The sequence below is a fragment of the Falco naumanni genome, chromosome 13 (assembly GCF_017639655.2).
Source record: "Falco naumanni isolate bFalNau1 chromosome 13, bFalNau1.pat, whole genome shotgun sequence".
Lineage (NCBI taxonomy): Eukaryota > Metazoa > Chordata > Aves > Falconiformes > Falconidae > Falco > Falco naumanni.
In genome coordinates, this window is record NC_054066.1 from 6,932,689 (window position 1) to 6,950,270 (window position 17,582).

Below are 17,582 nucleotides of genomic sequence, written 5' to 3' on the forward strand. Positions count from 1 at the left end.
GCTCTAGCAATGCATTGATATTTATGGCACATACGTTTTTAATGCCCAGCACAAACGGCTCCAGCATTTGTCAACTTATTTGACCTGCAACTTTTCAAAGAAAATACAAAAAGACACACTGCAGAGCAAGAGCGAGCAATGTATAAAATACCTTGCCATCAGCACCCACCAAGTCAGAACAGAAATAGGATGCTACAGCCACGGTCAGCTCTTTGGCTATTCTTGGCCAAGATTTGCTAGCCCACTGCTGCAGTATCCTCCTCGTGCATCCAGAAGTCCTCACACCCTGCACCTGTGGCTCCTAACTGCTCAAAAACATGCACACTGGAGGCTGGTGAGAAATCAGTGCCATTCAGCAGCCGCCAGCATTTTATCACCCAAGTCCTGACACATCCAAACCATGACCGAGGGGAATTCAGGAGCTCCTTCACTTCCCTTTTTCCCAGATTAGCACTGCAGCATCTCTAACCTAAATCTGAAACACAACGGATAAAGACAACTGCAGTAAAGTGGCCTGATGGATTTGGGGACTGCACCTGCAGCCACAGCAGTGCAATGTTTCTCATGCAAATCAGCAGAATTTACACCAGTGTAAAACCCACTGCCTGAGCATCGCTCGTTACATACACCAGGAAAAGCTGAGCTGTCTCTGCAAAGAAAACAAGGTCACAGGCTCTGGGACTTTATTTTTACCATGTGATTACCGTACCTTCAGTGTGGTACTGCACATTTTATAAAGTGTGTGTGTTTTCATATGTCTGCTGACCTTACGTGCCTAGCTTTGGTTCAGAGCAGATGACTCCTTCAAAATCGTGACACCCCTTACTTCGCTGTAGTTGCAGCCTGGACAATTGCCTTTTTTTCCTCTCCCATTTACGCTAACCAGGAATAAACTAGACACAAAACACAGTCACAAGTGTCTCTGCTTGCTTAAAGACAACAATGTTACCTGCCTGGCCTGGCCTAAATAGCATTTCTGCTTACTCTGCGTTAATGGCATCAATGAGAAGGATGAGCCAGTTTCCAGGTCGTGATGCGTGGGGTGCCGGCACCATCAGGAGCAGCAGGACCATCACCCAGCCCCAGGTACATGCCGCTCTGCTCCGGCCTGGCACGTCACCCGCAGAGCAAACTGCCTGACCCAAGCATCGCTGCTTTCAAATAAAAGGATGAAACCTAAGGGGGGCACCTTTTGGGAAATGTCCGGTCTGCTGTGATAAGCAGAGCAGGGTGACCTGGGCTTGGGCCCGCAGCTGGGTGCCCCCCATGCTGGCTGTGGACCCCACAGAACATCTCCATCCCAGTTTGCTCTTCCACCAGCCACGGATCAGCATGTGGCTGGCACGGCTGCTGGCACAGGCGCGCTGGAGATGAAGAGCGGCGTTAAGGAACGGCGGGACCAATGGAGAGCTACCGCGGCCTTTCCTGGAGCGCATGGCCACCGGGCTACCGGGCTGCTGGCCACTGGACCACCAGGCCACTACCTGCTGGGCCACCGGGCCCAACACCGGCGTAAGCCAGCAGTACAAAGCCACAGAGGCGGGGGTCCCCGGGGCCCAGCACCCCCCGAACCAGAGGGTTTTCCCCGGTTAGGTGGCATAAGGGGGAGCGCGGAGGCGGGGGCCCGGCCCCCCAGGCCCCCTCGGGCCGCGGCTCCCGTCTCCTGGGGCGGTAAAACCGCGACATGCGTGAGGGGGGAGAATAAAAGGAGGAACAAAGGGAGCGGGAGCGAACACCTGTCGCTCTCCTCGGAGACGAGCCCCGGCGCCTTTATGCGCCTCGGCCTGCCGGGGGAGCGCAGCTGCCAACTGCCGGCGGCATCGGGTTACCGCACAGCGCGGCCCGGCCCGGCAGCAGCGCCAGGCGGAGGGCGGCGGTGCGCCCCGGGTCCGGCGGCCCCCCCGGCGGGGGAAGGGGATGGGACGGGCAGCCCAGCCGCCCCCCCCCAGCCCGCTGGCACGGGGCCCGGGCCCACCAGCCCCCACGACCCAGCACCCTCCTCGTTCCCAAGGCTGTGCACCCGCCGCTGCCGGGGCACCCGCTGCCGGTGACCGACGCCCCCCGCCGCCGCTCCCCGGGCGCCCCCCCCCCCCGCGCTGCTGCCCAGCCCACGGGGAGCCCGCGCCGGGCCGGGCCAACAATGCCGGGGGCAGCGCGGCGGCCGACGGCAACCGAAGTCTGGCGGCGCGCGCTCCCCCCGCCCCGCCCCACCCCGGCGCAGACAAAGCGGCCGCTCTCCATTGGCCCGTTCGGCCAACGCTCCGGCGGCTGCCCGCGCGTCGCGGCCAATGGGCTCATTGACATGCAAATGAGAGGGTATAAGTAGGGCGGCGCGGGGCGGAGAGCGGAGCGGAGCCGCTGGGGGGAGCGGAGGGCGGCGGGGCGGGCGGGCCGCGCCATGGCGCCCTCCTTCCGGCCCGGGAAGGGCCGCCCGCCGCGGGGCGACGAGGACTGCGCGGAGGCCAGGGCCGACCGGCGGGTGAGCGGTGGGGGCGCTGCGGCGGGCGGGGCCGGGCGGGCGGGCGGCGGGCTGACGGGCGGTGTTGTCCCCCCCCGCAGACGAGGAAGCCGCTGGTGGAGAAGAAGCGCCGGGCGCGGATCAACGAGAGCCTGCAGGAGCTGCGGCTGCTGCTGGCCGACAGCGAGGTGAGGCGGCGGGGCGGGGACCGGCCGGGCGGCGGGGCCCGGGGCCGCGCTGACGGCCCGCGGCGCCCCGGTCAGTTTCAGGCGAAGCTGGAGAACGCGGAGGTGCTGGAGCTGACGGTGCGGCGGGTGCAGGCCGTGCTGGAGCGCCGCTCGCTCGGTGAGTGCCGGCGGGGCGGCGGTAGGGGCCGGCGGGGCCCGGCCGCGCCTCACCCCGCGCCCCTCTCTGTCTCCCGCGGCGCAGAGGGCGGGCGGCTGCACCGCGAGGCCAGCGAGCGCTTCGCCGCCGGCTACATCCAGTGCATGCACGAGGTGCACACCTTCGTCTCCAGCTGCCCCGGCATCGACGCCACCACGGCCGCCGAGCTGCTGAACCACCTGCTGGAGTCCATGCCCCTCAACGAGGGCGGCTGCCCGGACTCCATCGCGGACGTTGTGGCGGATGCTGCCCTGGGGCCCTGGCCCGGCGGCGAGGCGCTGCCCCTGGCGGTGCGGCCCCCCCCGGGGCTGGGGCTGGCGCTGCCCCCCGCTGCCCCCTCACCCTGCCCCAGCGAGGACACCTGCTCCGACTCGGATGAGGCGGAGGCCGAGCCGGGCCAGACGGCCGCCGATGGGCTGGACGCTTCGCGGACGCGTGGCCTGCCATCGCCTAGCTTCCCCAAATCCATGTGGAGACCCTGGTAACGGTGGAGCAGGCGGGAGTCGACGCAGACCTACCTAGTGGGGACAGCTGGGACCCCCCTGAGCGCTGCAGGCATCGCCTGCTGCGGGACTGCACGTGTGGCTGCGGGACTGCTGCATCCGTGGCACGGCATCCCTGGTACCCGCACACTGTCACGCCCTGACAGGCTAATAGCTGAGCGCGGTAACATTGCATCCCTCTGTGTGCGTGTGTGGCATTTTGTAACTTTAGGGGCTGTTTTTATGAGAGGTTGGGAGGGGACGGGGGGGAGGAGGGAGTTGGGTTTTTATTAGCAAAGCTATTCGGTGGGGACACAGCAGTTATTTTGTAACCCTGTCTCTTTCTCTTGGCCCTTATAAATGGTGCGACTAGCCCTACCTTTTCCTTTTTAAGAAAAAGCCCTGGTGCGTTTTGAAACCGTGAGGGTTAACTCCGTGAGAAGCTCGAGTGAAGTCTGTTTTTGGTATTCTAGTGATAGCAAAAAGATCCCTGAAAGGGGTTGGCGTGGTTAGCATCCGAGCTCCGTAGCACTCTAGAGTCTCGCCTTCAGTGAAGGAAGAAAAAACTAGAAACCTGGTGGAATTAGGAGAACATTTAAAAGATGTTGGTGGCAGGGTGCCTTTTAGAAATGACTGTCTTCATGCACATTTTGCTTTTAGCACATTTGAGTTTATTGTGACTTTGTGTATATTAGGGTGTCAAATGCTTTTTATTTTTAATCTTTAATAAAAAATACTGAATTCACAACTGATGGCATGTGTTGCTGAGCATGATGAGCTTGTGACCGGTTTTTAAAAAATGAAGAATATGGTTCCCTGTTAACTTAATTAACAAAAATATGTATAGGTTGTGGAAACAATGCTGGTAATTAAGCACTTAATTCTTGTACTAAGCATTGTTAGCTCGGCTATTGGAATTCAAATGTTTCTTTTGTTTAATACTGGAGGACACTTAAGTGGTTGCAGGGAGCAAGGTCACACTGGTGTGAGGTTGATCTCGGGCCACAGAGCGCTGGGCTGGCTTTCTCTGGCTGCCAGCCTCAACCCTACACTACTGGATGTGCCGTCTGAAGGTGTTGCTCATACCCAGCTGCAGTTCTAACTTCAGAAGTGCTAGGCAAACCCTGTCCTGGGGCATGACTTCACAGGCTTCTTGGGTTCGGTGGTTTTCTTTTGTTTTGGTTGTTTGCAGTTGGGGTTGTTTTTGTTTGGTGTTTTGTTTTTTTTTTTTTCTCTTGAATGCAGAGTTGAAGAGCGTGCAATGGATTTGGAAAGTATTCTTTGAAATTAAAAAAAAAAGTTTCCAGGAGGCTGGGGAGGGACACCCAGCATTCTTGTACGTGAGGTTTGACACCTCCCCTGTTACTACCTTTGGGAGATGCCAGGTTACTTATGCTGTGATAATACCTTTCAGAGAGCTGTCATTGTACAGAGTTAAAACAAAAAGGATTGTAAAGTTGCTTAATATGTGGAAGTTCCCAAACACAGAACAAGCAAGAAAGGAAACAACCTAACTACCAAGGGACTAGACATGTAACTTTCTTTTGTTAACAAACCCTATGGAATAATAAAAATGGAAACTTAAGATACCGGTAAGACCTCTCCTTTGTAATTTTCTTTAAGTTACCTGAGGTGGGTTTTCTTATTCAGATGGCCATCAGTTTTTTTGGGGCCTTCTTGTTCCCTTTTGTGCTAAATTCCCTTTGAACTGGGGGGAGAAGGGCAAAAAAACCAGCTGAGCAGAGGGAGGTGAGAGCTCCTCTAGTGACCTCTCTGCTTTAGGGAGGGAGGTTAGCATTTTGAAGTGTAAATGAAAAAGGAGCCTGAGCCACTTGCACTAAAAGTAACACCCTACAGACAAGATGACCTCTTAGACTGACCCTGCACCTCTCTCTCCCCAGCTTAGGGCTGGGTTTATTTTTATAAAGCTACTTCCCTTAGGTATCACACGTTCAATACTCAGCTCTGCACTTCTCTCATTACCTTGCCACAATCACCAGGGGAAGTTCACACATTACATACATGTTGCAGTATGTTTCCCTGCTACACTAAGACAGAACCCCTTGCTTTTACCACACCACTAAGACTGAGCCCCTTGCTTTTAACATCTAGAAAACATTCCTTGCTGTAAGGCACTGCAGAGGGGGTGAAGCCACAGCCTCCTTCCTTGACACAGTAACACAGCCCAGGCTCGCAGCAGCAGCACACACACACAGCAGCCTTAACGCTGCGGACACTTGCCTGAGCTGGCTGTGTGTGACAGCCAGGCCTGATCCTGAGCTGGTGCAGCCACTCCCGCCCCTCCACAGCTGCGGGAACACCGGAGGTGGCTTGCCTTGGCTTCATTTCTACGAGATGAAAGACCCCCAGGTTAGGGCTCTTCTATAACGCTCCTGTGAAAGCGAGTGCAAATCCTGACACTTTGGTGACAGAAACACAGCCAAGAGTCAACATAAAAGTGGCAGCTTTGGCTCAGCAGTGTATACGGGGGCAGCAGCAGAGTCAGCTCTGCTAAAGCAGCATCACCACCGTTTTGCTTAACTCCTCCTGTATCGACCCTGGAGAATCCGAGCTGAAGCTGGCCTTCCCCATTTATCTGCTGCTCCCTCTCCTATGTATATCACTGCTAGTGCTGCTGCACTTCCCACACCTGGGGTAACCCACACAGCTCCCTGCACATCTGCCACAACAGCTGGAGACCCGGGCTCATCACATCCACACCGCTGCAGAAAGAAATGGGCAGAGGGGCTGTGAGCTTGCTGGCCAGAGCCAGCAGCTCTCCCAAAGCCAGGATGGCTAGGAAGAGCCACAGCAGAGGGCTAATAGCCCCCTTCCCCTGTGCACTTTCTCCGCCCTTTATTAGCTGAAAAGAAAAAGTCAGGTCAAAGCAGTACTATTAGGAAATTTTTTTAAGCATCAAAAGCATTTTAGAAATGTGCTAGCAATATTTATATATTTTTTTTTAAATCCACAAATTAGGTTCACAGAAAGTTTACATCCTCTGATTAGGTGTTGCTGGATTTCTCCATTTGCATTTCTGTACCTTACTGCAAAGGTGTCAAATCTGACACTTCCCTGACAAAGGCAGGAAGAGGTGAGCATTTCAGGGGCGGGACTGGGGAAGGGGCAGTGGGAGGAAAAGGTGGTTTCCAGCAGCTCTGATGAAAAACCAGCGAAGCCTTTTCAAGTTCTTCTTTATAAAAACTGCCTTTATTCTTTTCCATTCCAAAGTAATACAAACAGACTATCTGATCTGACAGTGCACCGCCTTGTAAAAGGAGACAGGGGCAGTGCACTAACAGGAGGACTCCCGTTTGATATGCAGTGGAAGAACAGAAAGAAGGGCTCGTTTTCCCTTCTCTTCGCATGTCAGTCATTCACACCTGTTGCAGGGAAAAACTGCTCCTTGTTAGACCAGGTCAGCTGGGAGGACTTACGGTTCAAACCTTCTCCTGACCTCCTGGCAACACCACCAGGGCTTTTGTTGGAGCCCTCTGGCCAGGAGGCAAAAATCAAGCTTTCCAACTGCCCAAATCAACTTACATCTTCCTTTGTCTCCCACCACCAAGTATCACGTAGGTCTCTAGAGAGTCTTCATCTCCAAATAAACACATGTTTCAGTCTCTATTCCAATTAAAAAATAAACCAGAATAATGTTATTCATAATTCAGCCCAGCCCTGAGCAGTAGGGTTAGGGAATCCGGGCATAATGGGGGAAATTTCTGCTAAGCAGGCAGTTCATTCCTGCCTGTGACAGACAGCTTACAGTTCTTACCCTTGGAGACGCCATCAGTAGCAGTATGTTATTGAAAAAAGGCATAAAAAAGAATGTCTTTCTCAAAGAGGCGTGGTGGGATGAGTGTTGGTTAATCCTGGCCCCCCAGTATTATCAGGTAAACTCTCCACAGATAACATCCCCAAGGGGCCGTCCCGTCTTGACATCGCCAGCTTCTTGCTCCACAGGTGAGCACAATGGTTTGAACCAGGTCATGGAAAACCCAAGGATCCAAACAACCCACTCATCCAGCTGTCTTAACAGAAGCCTATCCTACCTCTGCTTCCCAAGACGTACTTCGGAAGTCTTGAATAAGACAATGAACTTTCTTGCATGAGATGCCTGGTTCCAAGTTGCATTTACACTCCTTCTGATAGAGATTTCCTGAGGCCACAGTTACCTAAATGGATGTCACTAAACTATGCACTCCAAGCCTCTCCGCTTCTGCATGAGCTAAGCTAAAGAGGGGAAAAAAAAATAGTCTCCCTCCTTCCATGGGATTTTTAGCTCCCCAAACAACAACAGCATTTCATTATTGTTCTCAGCAAGTGCAATTCATTGCACTGCACTTAAAGAAGGTTAAAAAAATATTAAAATCAAAGCCTGCACAGAAAATATTCAAACATGAAAATACACCTTACAGCAAGAGACTTAAAGCTTACATGGTGATTGAGGGTGATATGATTAGTTATACTGCATATACGTATGTTATATTGTTCACTTACCAGCTGAGGAAGCCATGGGTTCAAAAAGTCTTTTAATTCCACAATGTAGAGCCTGGAATGCCAAGAGCTAGGTAGTGGGTCCAAGCTGTTTGAGATGAGAAGGGAAAAGGTTTAACTCAGACACTGGAAGAAGCCATGAAATTTCCCTTCTCTTAGTGTCATCAGGTCAAGTGAGACAGAAGAACATCCTTCTAGGAGCAAATACAAGTTGCTTTGGTTGCAAACAAAAACTCCTTAGTAAAACAACAACATAGGGCAATTACATTAGATGATCCCTTCTGGCCTTAGTTCTTAAGTCTAAAATTACCTCAATTTGTGGTTTTTTGGTTTTTACATTGATCTCAGGCTACAATATAGGTTGAAAGCACAGCGAGTAGTTTTCTTTGCCCCTGAGGAAGTGCAGAGCTAAGGTATCTTCAAGCACGTGTTTGCAGACGGCTTCAGGAATTGCCCAGGTTTGTTCACCCTCAGCTGAACTCTGCTTTCCTGGGCCATCTAAGTACAAAGTAGAGCAGCCTCATGGAAAAATCACCCAAGAGGCAAGTATCCTTCAAAATGATGTGCCTGTTGAGAGGAAACTCCCGAGGACCAGGCAGAGCCCGAACACCCACCCAGAGGTGGGTTTCCAAACGGGGTTCAGCTGCCAGTGGCCCCCACTGTGGAAGCCTCGCTGTGTGTTGGGCTTTGCACCGTCCGTGACTCGGGCACACCAGTATAGCTTCGGAATTTCATTCTCCTCACCCTAAACCGAGCTCACCAGAACCAACCCGTGCCAAGCAGTCACTATAAAACACCTTCTACTGTCACCATGCAACAGCCCTTGCAGTTGGTGTTCCACAGGCTGAGAAGGGGGGGAAAGCCCAGAAGACACACATCAGCTCTACCACCAGCCCCATCAAGCTTTTCCACCAACTGGCAGAGGTTCTTCACAGCACCCACATGCCTCACCAAGGTCTGAATCACACCAGTTTCTAGCAAATTCACCTCCTTTGGGCCTGCAGATGCTATTTGGTGTTTGTGACCAGCTTTCATAAAGCAAGGGTGTCTTCATTACTCACAGCTGACCCCTAACACGGGTGGTACCTACCTACACATCGCCCCTTTCCAAAACAACATACGCAGGTTCCTTTCCCACCCAACGGACCCTCAAGAGATGCCTGCAGAGTACCAGGAGTCTATGACTGCGTTACACACACCTGAGCCTCGTCCAGGTTCCTTCTGTCCTTCAGAGGCAGACAAACCGGGCAGAAAACAACTGTGACCCCCCTCGTCCAGGCAGAGGGAGTGCACAGCTTCTTACCAAAATCTGGGATTCTGGAGTAAATCTCCACCGAGTAGTTGCTGCTCTCACAGCAGCTGCAAGCCTTGTTACCCCTCCATTCAACCAGCAGTTTCTTAATAAGTTGACCCAGGTTCTCAGTGAATTCCACAACCGCAGCCTACAAGTGAGCAATGACATGCTCCTCAGGAGCTTTGGGGTGCCTGTACCGAGCACCCAGGACATCCTCTAGTTCCTGGGAAACTTCATATGAAGTGGCACATAATTTGCAAAGCTCCTGAATGTGCTTGGTCTTCAAAAGAGGGTTAAGACCCAACAGGCACATCTACTCCCCACATCATAGGGGGGTGCACAGGAGCAGCTGCCCAGGGCAGCACTGTCCCATGCACAGGAGGGACAACCACGCCAACCCACAGGTCCGTACAGCTACCCCTCTGCTGCGTGTGCTACCAGCAGCACCTCACTGTGTAGTGGTGGCCACGCAGGCTGCCACGGAGCACACCAGCTGGGGTGACTCAGGAACACCCGGACAGACCGTGCTTTCAGCTGCTGCAGGAAGCAGGAAAAATGATTCACATCCTTCCAGCCAACACCGAACCAGAGTGTCACTGCAAGGCTAGAAAACTCCAGTGACAAGGGGATTCTTCAAAATACAATGCAAAATCCCAAGATCCTGATGCTCTGTGCTTACTCAGGAGTCTGTTCCCACCCCGGTTCCTTCCCAGAAGCACCACTCCTCTGTTTGTGAAATTATAATCTACTCCCTGAACCCCTTTTATAAAAACAAAACAGAACAAACCCAAACCAAAGAACACCAGCCAGATTCTTACCTCTTGGCTTTTTGCTAGAAGGTCTATTAGCTGCACTTCCAAAGAGGACAAGTAGTAATATCTATCTGCTTGCCTTAACACCTTGGGATTTATTTAATTCTTTTGAAGTTTAAAAGATGCAGCAAAAATATTATACTGATATGCCAGTTGCTGCAACCACCAATGACATTTTGCTCTTGTACAGTTCTAGCAAGGCTTCACAAAGAAGGGAGAAGTATTATCTCAGGGCTTTTTGAGGGGGAAAGAGGAAATAAAAAGAGAATTTGCCAACCTGTGTCTTTTGTGGGTTTATACAGTTACACACCAATTTACAGCTGTTACAATCGATGATTTTATAGCACAGCTACAAGGGGAGAAACCCTGCGAAGGTGCTGATGAGAAAGCTTTCTTATTTGCCAGAGGAACAAGGGAAGGGGGCTACAGTGAAGGACACTCTATTTAGACGAAGAGGGAGATGGAACCTGCAAGGCCAGAGCGTTTCCTTCATCTCTAAAAACTGTCAGGTTGTCCCTGAAATAAAGGTTCTTCCTGCCAGTCGCAGCAGTGACTGCTGTTGAATATAGTCAATGACTTCTTGTGCTTTAATTTGTCTTATGCATGAAATTCAAGTAAATACACTCAAAGCAAGCAAAGGCTTCTCCATTTCCTAGGATGGAGTCTGCTGCCGGACACTCCTCCCCTCTATTCTCTATTCATGCGGTTTGGATTTAACTCCAGAACCAATAAATGAAAAATTGCTCACCTCTTTCTCAAGGTAGGGCTTTTATTGCCTAACTAGCCAATTCAGCTGAAAAAAACCTCCTAAAAAGTTATGTTCTGAAGTCTCCTACGACTATAATATTGTAAGACTCAGGTATTGGGCAAAAAACCTTTAGCCTTTGCATAAATAGCAAGTGTTGTCGTATCTAGGGGGCATGACAGATGCATACACTCCATCTTCTTGCTGTGTTTGGTCATCCAAACAGGTTTTGGAAGTCCCATCCAACCCTGAACACTTCAGAGACAAGTTCTCCCGGGCCATCCGTGCACTGACCACTCCGACTCTGCCACACACGTGCATATAAAATAGATGTAAGTGACACAGGCCAGATGGGAAATTAAATATGCAAGCAAACATAATCAGTGTGGTGTAAAATCAGTAGATCAGGAATGAAAAAATGCTCCGTGCATTCAAGCGTTGTTTGGTTTGGTTGTGCATTTTTTATTCTTCCCTTTTTGCTCCCAAATAGTGTGCTTGCAGCATATTGCCTGCCTGCTTTGGGAAAATGGATCCCTGCAGCGCTGGTGATACCAAGGGAATTCTCAAGCATTACCCCCCTTCCCTTGAATACATTAGATGCTACACCGAGTACTTTTACATCTTGTCTATGCACACAGGTGGCCTCTTTAGTCTGGCGATCCTTCTGTTAGTTACTTTTACAGTCCAGCATATACAGCCAGCGCCAGAACACAGTCATTCAACACATTAATCACCTGTAACAAACAGGTCCCGGCCAAGCAAGAAGTAAGGAATTCAGCTGTGGATCCCAGTTCATTTCACCACTTCTGGGAAAAGCCATCAGTTTGTGGGCAAGCCTCCAGCTAAGTGTGTTGCCTTCACCTTTCCTTCATTTCTCATTGGGGAGAAAACCAAACAAAACTGTTGCTCACAAGACACATCCCTTAGAAATGTAGCAGAATCCAACAGGGCAATGGGGAGGGTTTGGCGCTCTGGCCCGAATCAGAAGTTTTTGACATCTGGCCCTTTCCATTGCTGAAATGCACCAGTGTCCAGCCTCGCTCCATTTGCTGTTAGAAACCCACTAATGGGCAGAAAAAAAAATCCTGACTGCTGGAGAATAGCAAGGGAGCCCACCTGGTATCAGCAGCCTGTTTTCCGTAGTGCTTGTAACCATGGCATCTGAGCAGCGAGAAATAAAAACCGCACACCTTCAAAAGCGGAAGGGCTTCCACTTCCCCTGCGCTTCCCCTGAAACAAAAAGAGTGTAATTTTTTACATGTTTTGTACTTACTGGTTTTGGTTTTAGAGAACATTCAACACTCAGAAACTGTTTAGACAAAATTATCTTACACGTTGCTCTGATTAAAGCCATACATGGATCCGAGTGGCCCAATTACTTATTTGGGGTTTGGTTTTCAAAGACACCTGAAGTGTCCAGACACATCATGTTGATTTAGCTCAGTTTATAAACATTACCTTAGAGCCCAGATCTGTATTGAGATTCTGACAAATTGGGAATGTACCTTAGCAGAGAACCCGGGTGGACACAGCCCTTCGTGGGGTTGGGTTCTGCAAGCTGGAGCTTCTTTTACCAAAAGCTCTAAACATCACTTTCTCTCTCCTTCTCCTGAAAAAAAAAAAATAAAAAAATTCTCCTCCTTTTTGTCTAGACAGGGCAATTCCAACCTTCCCCGTTTTGACAACTTTCTCATTTGCTATGGTCACAGCTCTTGGGGGCACACAGGTTTAACCCTGTGCCTGCCTTTTGTCTCTGTATTTTAACAACTCCCCATCTCCGTTCAACTAAACTGTTTCTAAAGGTCCAAATATCCACATGGCTCAAGAGACATTTGGCTTCGTCTCTTTCTCAAATTCTCTCTCTGAGAGGGAACTGCTACATCTCGCCCAGAGAAAGATAAAATTGTGTTTTGCCATTGATAACACTAGTTTTAAAAAGGTAGCATTACGTGATTTCAAAGAAGAGGCAGTGCCCTTTGGAACCGCGTTAGTATCCTCTTCCTCCAATTCTTTCACGAAAGTCACAAACCAGAGCGCAACCACCCAAATGTTTCCAGAGCAGCAAACTGTCACCTTCTATATATAGCCCAGGTGTCGCCGTTCAACCCCAGCCTTATCTAACAGGCTCAGAGGTATGGCAACACACAACGCTTGGAAGGCTGTGGGTACGTTTAATTGCAGCAATTGACTCGCAGTAAGTTCTGGCAGTCAGCCTGCCGTCACTATGCCAGTCGGTAAAGCCTGCAAAGCCTGGGGAAGGCTGTTCGCATCCCTCCACGTGAGGAGAGCCCTGCAGAACAACGGGGATTTTTCTCTCTCCATTGAGAAACAAATTCTATATATCAGAATGTTTGAAGAGTCTTCTTTGGAGAAGGCTGAGTAAGACTGTATAAATCGACTAGGTGATAAATACCATCTCCATTTAGAGACCTTTCGTAAAACAAATCTGAACACAGCACTACGCTTCCCGGACCTAATGCACTGACGGTTCATTCAGACACAGGGAGGATTTACATTACAGTGGCCAAGATACCCCAGCCTTCCCCTGCATGGCTTCGGTTTGTCCCCTCGGAGACACTACGGGCAGCCTCGCTGCTCAACAACTTCCTGAGCATTTGGACCCTTTGATCCTGTCAAATACATTCAAAAAGACCCTACCTGTAAAGCCACTGCTGGCAGCGTAATGAGTAAAAGTTAACGCCATAAACTTCACAGGCCTATGAACGCTAAATTAGGTGACAAAGGTAGTCATATATCACTTCGTCAAACTAATTCTGTCAGTAAGCGAAATCTGTAAAACCATTTACAGTACACAGCCTAGTTCCATTTGTATCATTCTGCTGTGAAATCGATTCAAGGCTATAAGCTGTTTGCTCAGATTAGGATACCGGCACCTTTATTTTGCTAATCTATTAGCTAGCAGACTATCAGAAAAGCTTTATTTAAAAAACCCAAACAAATAAACAAACAAGCAAGCAGATTTTCCTCAGAAATCCTTGAAACTTCTGTTCGTTAAGACTTGAGCATCACCCCACAGCAGCAGAGCACGGACAGGGAAGGGATTTTTGGTGGACTGGCAGGACTGACAGCACAACGCTGTGTGTGCTTTTGTCATCAGGTCTTTGTAGTTGATCTCATTTAAATTATTATCATATTATTATAGTTATTATTAAAAGAACATTAAATACACTTCCTGACTACATCCACAGCTTTAGGAGCCTTCATTTGAAGTTGTTTGGTAACCATCTTTCTGTACACATGTAGCTAAAGGCAATGGAAGAATTTCCCATTTCCTTACGCGATGCAGCAATCCTTTATTGCTGCCGTGCGATTTCAGCTGTTACAAATTTACAAATGGTAAAATATATGTATTTATATTTGGATTTGCCTCTGAAAGGAGGGGAGGCAAAAGAGAACTTCAAAGCAACTAACAGCGAACAAAAGCCTCCCAGCCTTCAGCTGCCGCAGGGAGGTGGGGTTTCCGAAGAGGTATGCATCTTCCTAGGCATCAGACCCCAACAGAAGGCACTCACTCCTCCTCATCCTCCCCTCTTCCCTGCCCTCAGCAGCTGGGACAAAGTCTGCTCTATTCACAGGCAGGCAGCAGCTCTTCAGAACACAAAACCAGGAGGGGCTTGCAAAGACAACTGCGTATAGACATTGGGAAGAACTCCCGGTGGCCACCTTCTTCACATTGTCCCTTCCTTCTGCATTGTGTCACACCATATGCTTGTTTCAAGGCACAAATTGCAATCCTTCAGAGGCTACTGCTGGCCCCAGGCTGGTAAGCCAGGCTCTGCAGGAGGGCCTGAAGGCTCGCAGAGCTCAGCTGCAAGGCTGGGGCTGGTCCTTTACACCGCTCCAGAGACCACCTTACAGCCACAGTAGTTTCAGGTCATTCTTGGGTTTTCCATGCCCTGATGCAGACACATATTTTTCTTCAGCTCCATTATTTCCTGGAGATTTATATTTTTTTTTTTATTTTTTAGTAAATCAAAACCTCATTTCACCCAAACAAGAATAGAAATAATTCTAGCAGCTGTTACGTTGCACAACAAAAAGAACACAACAAAGTTCACTTAAATACCACCTAATACTAAACTATACTAGTTAGCATAACAAATTCACATGTTCTGTCACTGCAAAATAAAAATAAGACATTATTTCTTAGGATTCTCTATTGCTCCAGAAACAAACTATGTATTATAGGACTCTAGAAGCAATAGTACCTCTGCATTGCAGGTGTTTTCACTCTTAATTGCTTCGCACAAAGAAGCTGGTCTGCAATCTAATTAAATTTAGAAACCACGAGAAAAAGAGTTTTCCAAAATACGGCAAGGCAGATTTCTCAGTGTTCAAAATTCAAACCGAAAGTTAAAGAGAGGTGGAAGAAGTTTATTAACACCAGCATAAGAACAGTGCTGAGGCCAATTTAAGTATCAGCTTCAGTCTTTATACGCTGCAGGAATTCTGTATATGCCCCCAACAAAACTGCAAGCACTTCAAAGCCAGAGAGGCGCAGTCAGCAGGAGCCCAAGTCACAGTACACAGAACAGACAGATGGTTCACATTAAATTATTAGTATAAATACCGGTGTCCAACCCACACCACGGACATGGCTCTTACCTGCGAAGTTGAAAGGACGGAGTCTGTCTCACCAGGGCGCCGGCCGCTCCAGTCCTACCGCTCATCTAAACTGGAACAGAGCGAAGGGCAGGGCACTCAAACCTTCTTCTGCTTCCTGCAGCTCAGAAAATTAAAAGATTAAAGCCAACTACAGAAATGCATTTCCTAAATTTATCCAGCACTTTTACGATCAGGTTCCTGGGTTTTCTGGTTTCTAGGTTTGGTTTTCTTTTGTTTCCCTTAGGCAAAAAGGCCACAAGAGATTCCAAAGGGAGTCAGCTGGTGACAACAGAAGGGAAAGCAGCAGACCTTACTTTAGATAAGCAATGGCCAAATAAATTTAACAAAAATACAGCCAGTATTTTTCTTGGATGGAAGTACAAATTTTGAAATTGACAGTGCAACAGCAACGCGAGCCATTTACTTTTAAGACCATTGTAACAGTGTAAAGAAGGTAATAAAGTCACTATATTCTGTCTTACTGTATTAATACACAGACCACAGAGAGTACACCTTGACAGACCCTGGAATACCCAGGAACTTTGATCCACCCTTAGATTTGTCTCTTTTTACCCAGTTCAGAGCAAAGCAGCACAGCCCTCAGGCTGATGGTGTGAGGGCTCCCCCACTGAGCCACCCCCCAGCCGTGGCAGGTGCTCAAGAACTGTCTCATTACTGCATTTCCCCACCCTGTATTACACAGAAATCATTGTACCCACCACTGGAAACGCATCACAGCCATGCCACGCACCTGCTCAGCTGGGTAAATCCAGTGCTGACAACAGCTGTTCGGGGGGTTGGTTTGTGTTGTTGTTGTGGGGGTGTTGTGTGTGGGGGTTTTGGTTGGTTTTGGTTGTTTTGTTGGGGGGTTTCTGGTTGGTTTGTTTGTTTGGGTTTTTTTAAAAGATGTAAACACATGTCCTGTGAGCAACACCAGAAGCAAAGGGCCTGCCACCTGAACTGCTCTTTCCCAGTGCCTCACAAAACCCAGTGCCTCAGCTAAAACCCACTTTCTTTATTAGTGAACAGCAAGTGTTATCATGCTTCCGTTTGTCCACTAAAGTTTAACCAGTATCCATGTGCTGCCACAGCAGCTTCTTTTTGTCTGCAACTACTAGCTATAATCCAGAGCCAGAAATACACTACAATGAAGCCCCATCACACACACTCCTATTGCACGTAGTAGCCTGATGCACCTCAGATCTTTCAGCAGATTCCAAGAGAAATACACGTGATTAAGAGTTCAGTTGTGTTAGTTTCTACCCAGAATTAACCTTCTTTTTCCACTTAGGAAGCCTAGAATAAGTTGGGGTTTTGTGGGTTATTTTATTTTTAAGTCGCACCAGCGAAGCACACTGACAGTTATTACAGCCTTGCGTACCACCCCTAAAAATACTGTCCTCTTCCACAGCCTCAAGGAAAAAAAAAAAAAAAAAAAAAGAGCTGATAAGTTGTTCATTACCTCGTAGATTGAATCATGTTCCTAGCCACTTGTGAACAAGTAAACGCTGGAATTTCTGGAACTTCCTACAAACATTAATCTCCTTTTAAGCCATCTGTCTGTCACTTTGCCAGACGCACGCAACTCATTTCACCATGTTCTTTGAGTCAGAGGCTTGTCAATGCGTTACGTTCTTTCCAACCTTGTCGGAGAGACGAAAGAACAATAAAGGATCTTGGTTTTCAGGAAGGAGAGCTTTTTTCCCCCTCCCCCTCCAAATTCATGACAACTCTTAAGTGGACTAAAATCTGATGCTTTTCCAAGCAAAAAGTCTGTATTTACATTCACTATCATTGGGCCAACAACTCTTCCCTGTGAATTTTCTCATCACCTTATTTGAAATTCAAGCTACAGATCTTTCCCTTTACATCAAACAATGTCACAGCAAAATTCTACACCCCCCAAATACATGAAGAGTAAAAATAGGGTGGCCAACCTGGCAACTACAATCACAGGACACCAGTGACACCTAGGGGCTACTGAGCTGTGAGAAACTGACGAAGCCAACACCCAACAGCTCTGCAGTGTAAAGCAAGCATTGTCCGAGTGCTGACATGCACATCAGCAAGGAGGAGAACATGAACACCTGAAGTCACATTTAACTCGTGCTCTTATTACATTTACAATTACAAAAAAATTACCAGCAACAGAAATAACTGTGAAACATCACCTGGTAATTTATTGCATCAGCAGCACTTCAGCTCTCCCAACGTTACAAGTTCCTTACCAAAGCTTACATCCAAATGCTAGTGCAGTATCTTCTCTGCTGAGCTGCACAGGTAG

The 17,582-nt window shown here is 49.0% G+C and overlaps 1 protein-coding gene across 1 annotated transcript; it reads left to right on the forward strand.

Annotated features, from left to right (window-relative positions):
- Positions 1–2,362: 2,362 nt before the first annotated feature.
- On the forward strand, positions 2,363–4,076 carry LOC121097037 (transcription cofactor HES-6-like). Its single transcript, XM_040613770.1, has 4 exons — positions 2,363–2,479; positions 2,560–2,646; positions 2,722–2,803; positions 2,888–4,076. The coding sequence occupies exons 1-4, from the start codon at positions 2,399–2,401 to the stop codon at positions 3,325–3,327; spliced, it is 690 nt and encodes a 229-aa protein (XP_040469704.1). The 5' UTR covers positions 2,363–2,398; the 3' UTR covers positions 3,328–4,076.
- Positions 4,077–17,582: the final 13,506 nt, after the last annotated feature.

Bases quoted from the DNA above. Each gene is read 5' to 3' on its own strand.
- LOC121097037 (XM_040613770.1), top strand. From the start codon at position 2,399: ATGGCGCCCTCCTTCCGGCCCGGGAAGGGCCGCCCGCCGCGGGGCGAC. The intron at 2,480-2,559 runs GTGAGCGGTGGG...CCCCCCCCGCAG, and splicing joins AGGCCAGGGCCGACCGGCGG to ACGAGGAAGCCGCTGGTGGA. The intron at 2,647-2,721 runs GTGAGGCGGCGG...CGCCCCGGTCAG, and splicing joins TGCTGCTGGCCGACAGCGAG to TTTCAGGCGAAGCTGGAGAA.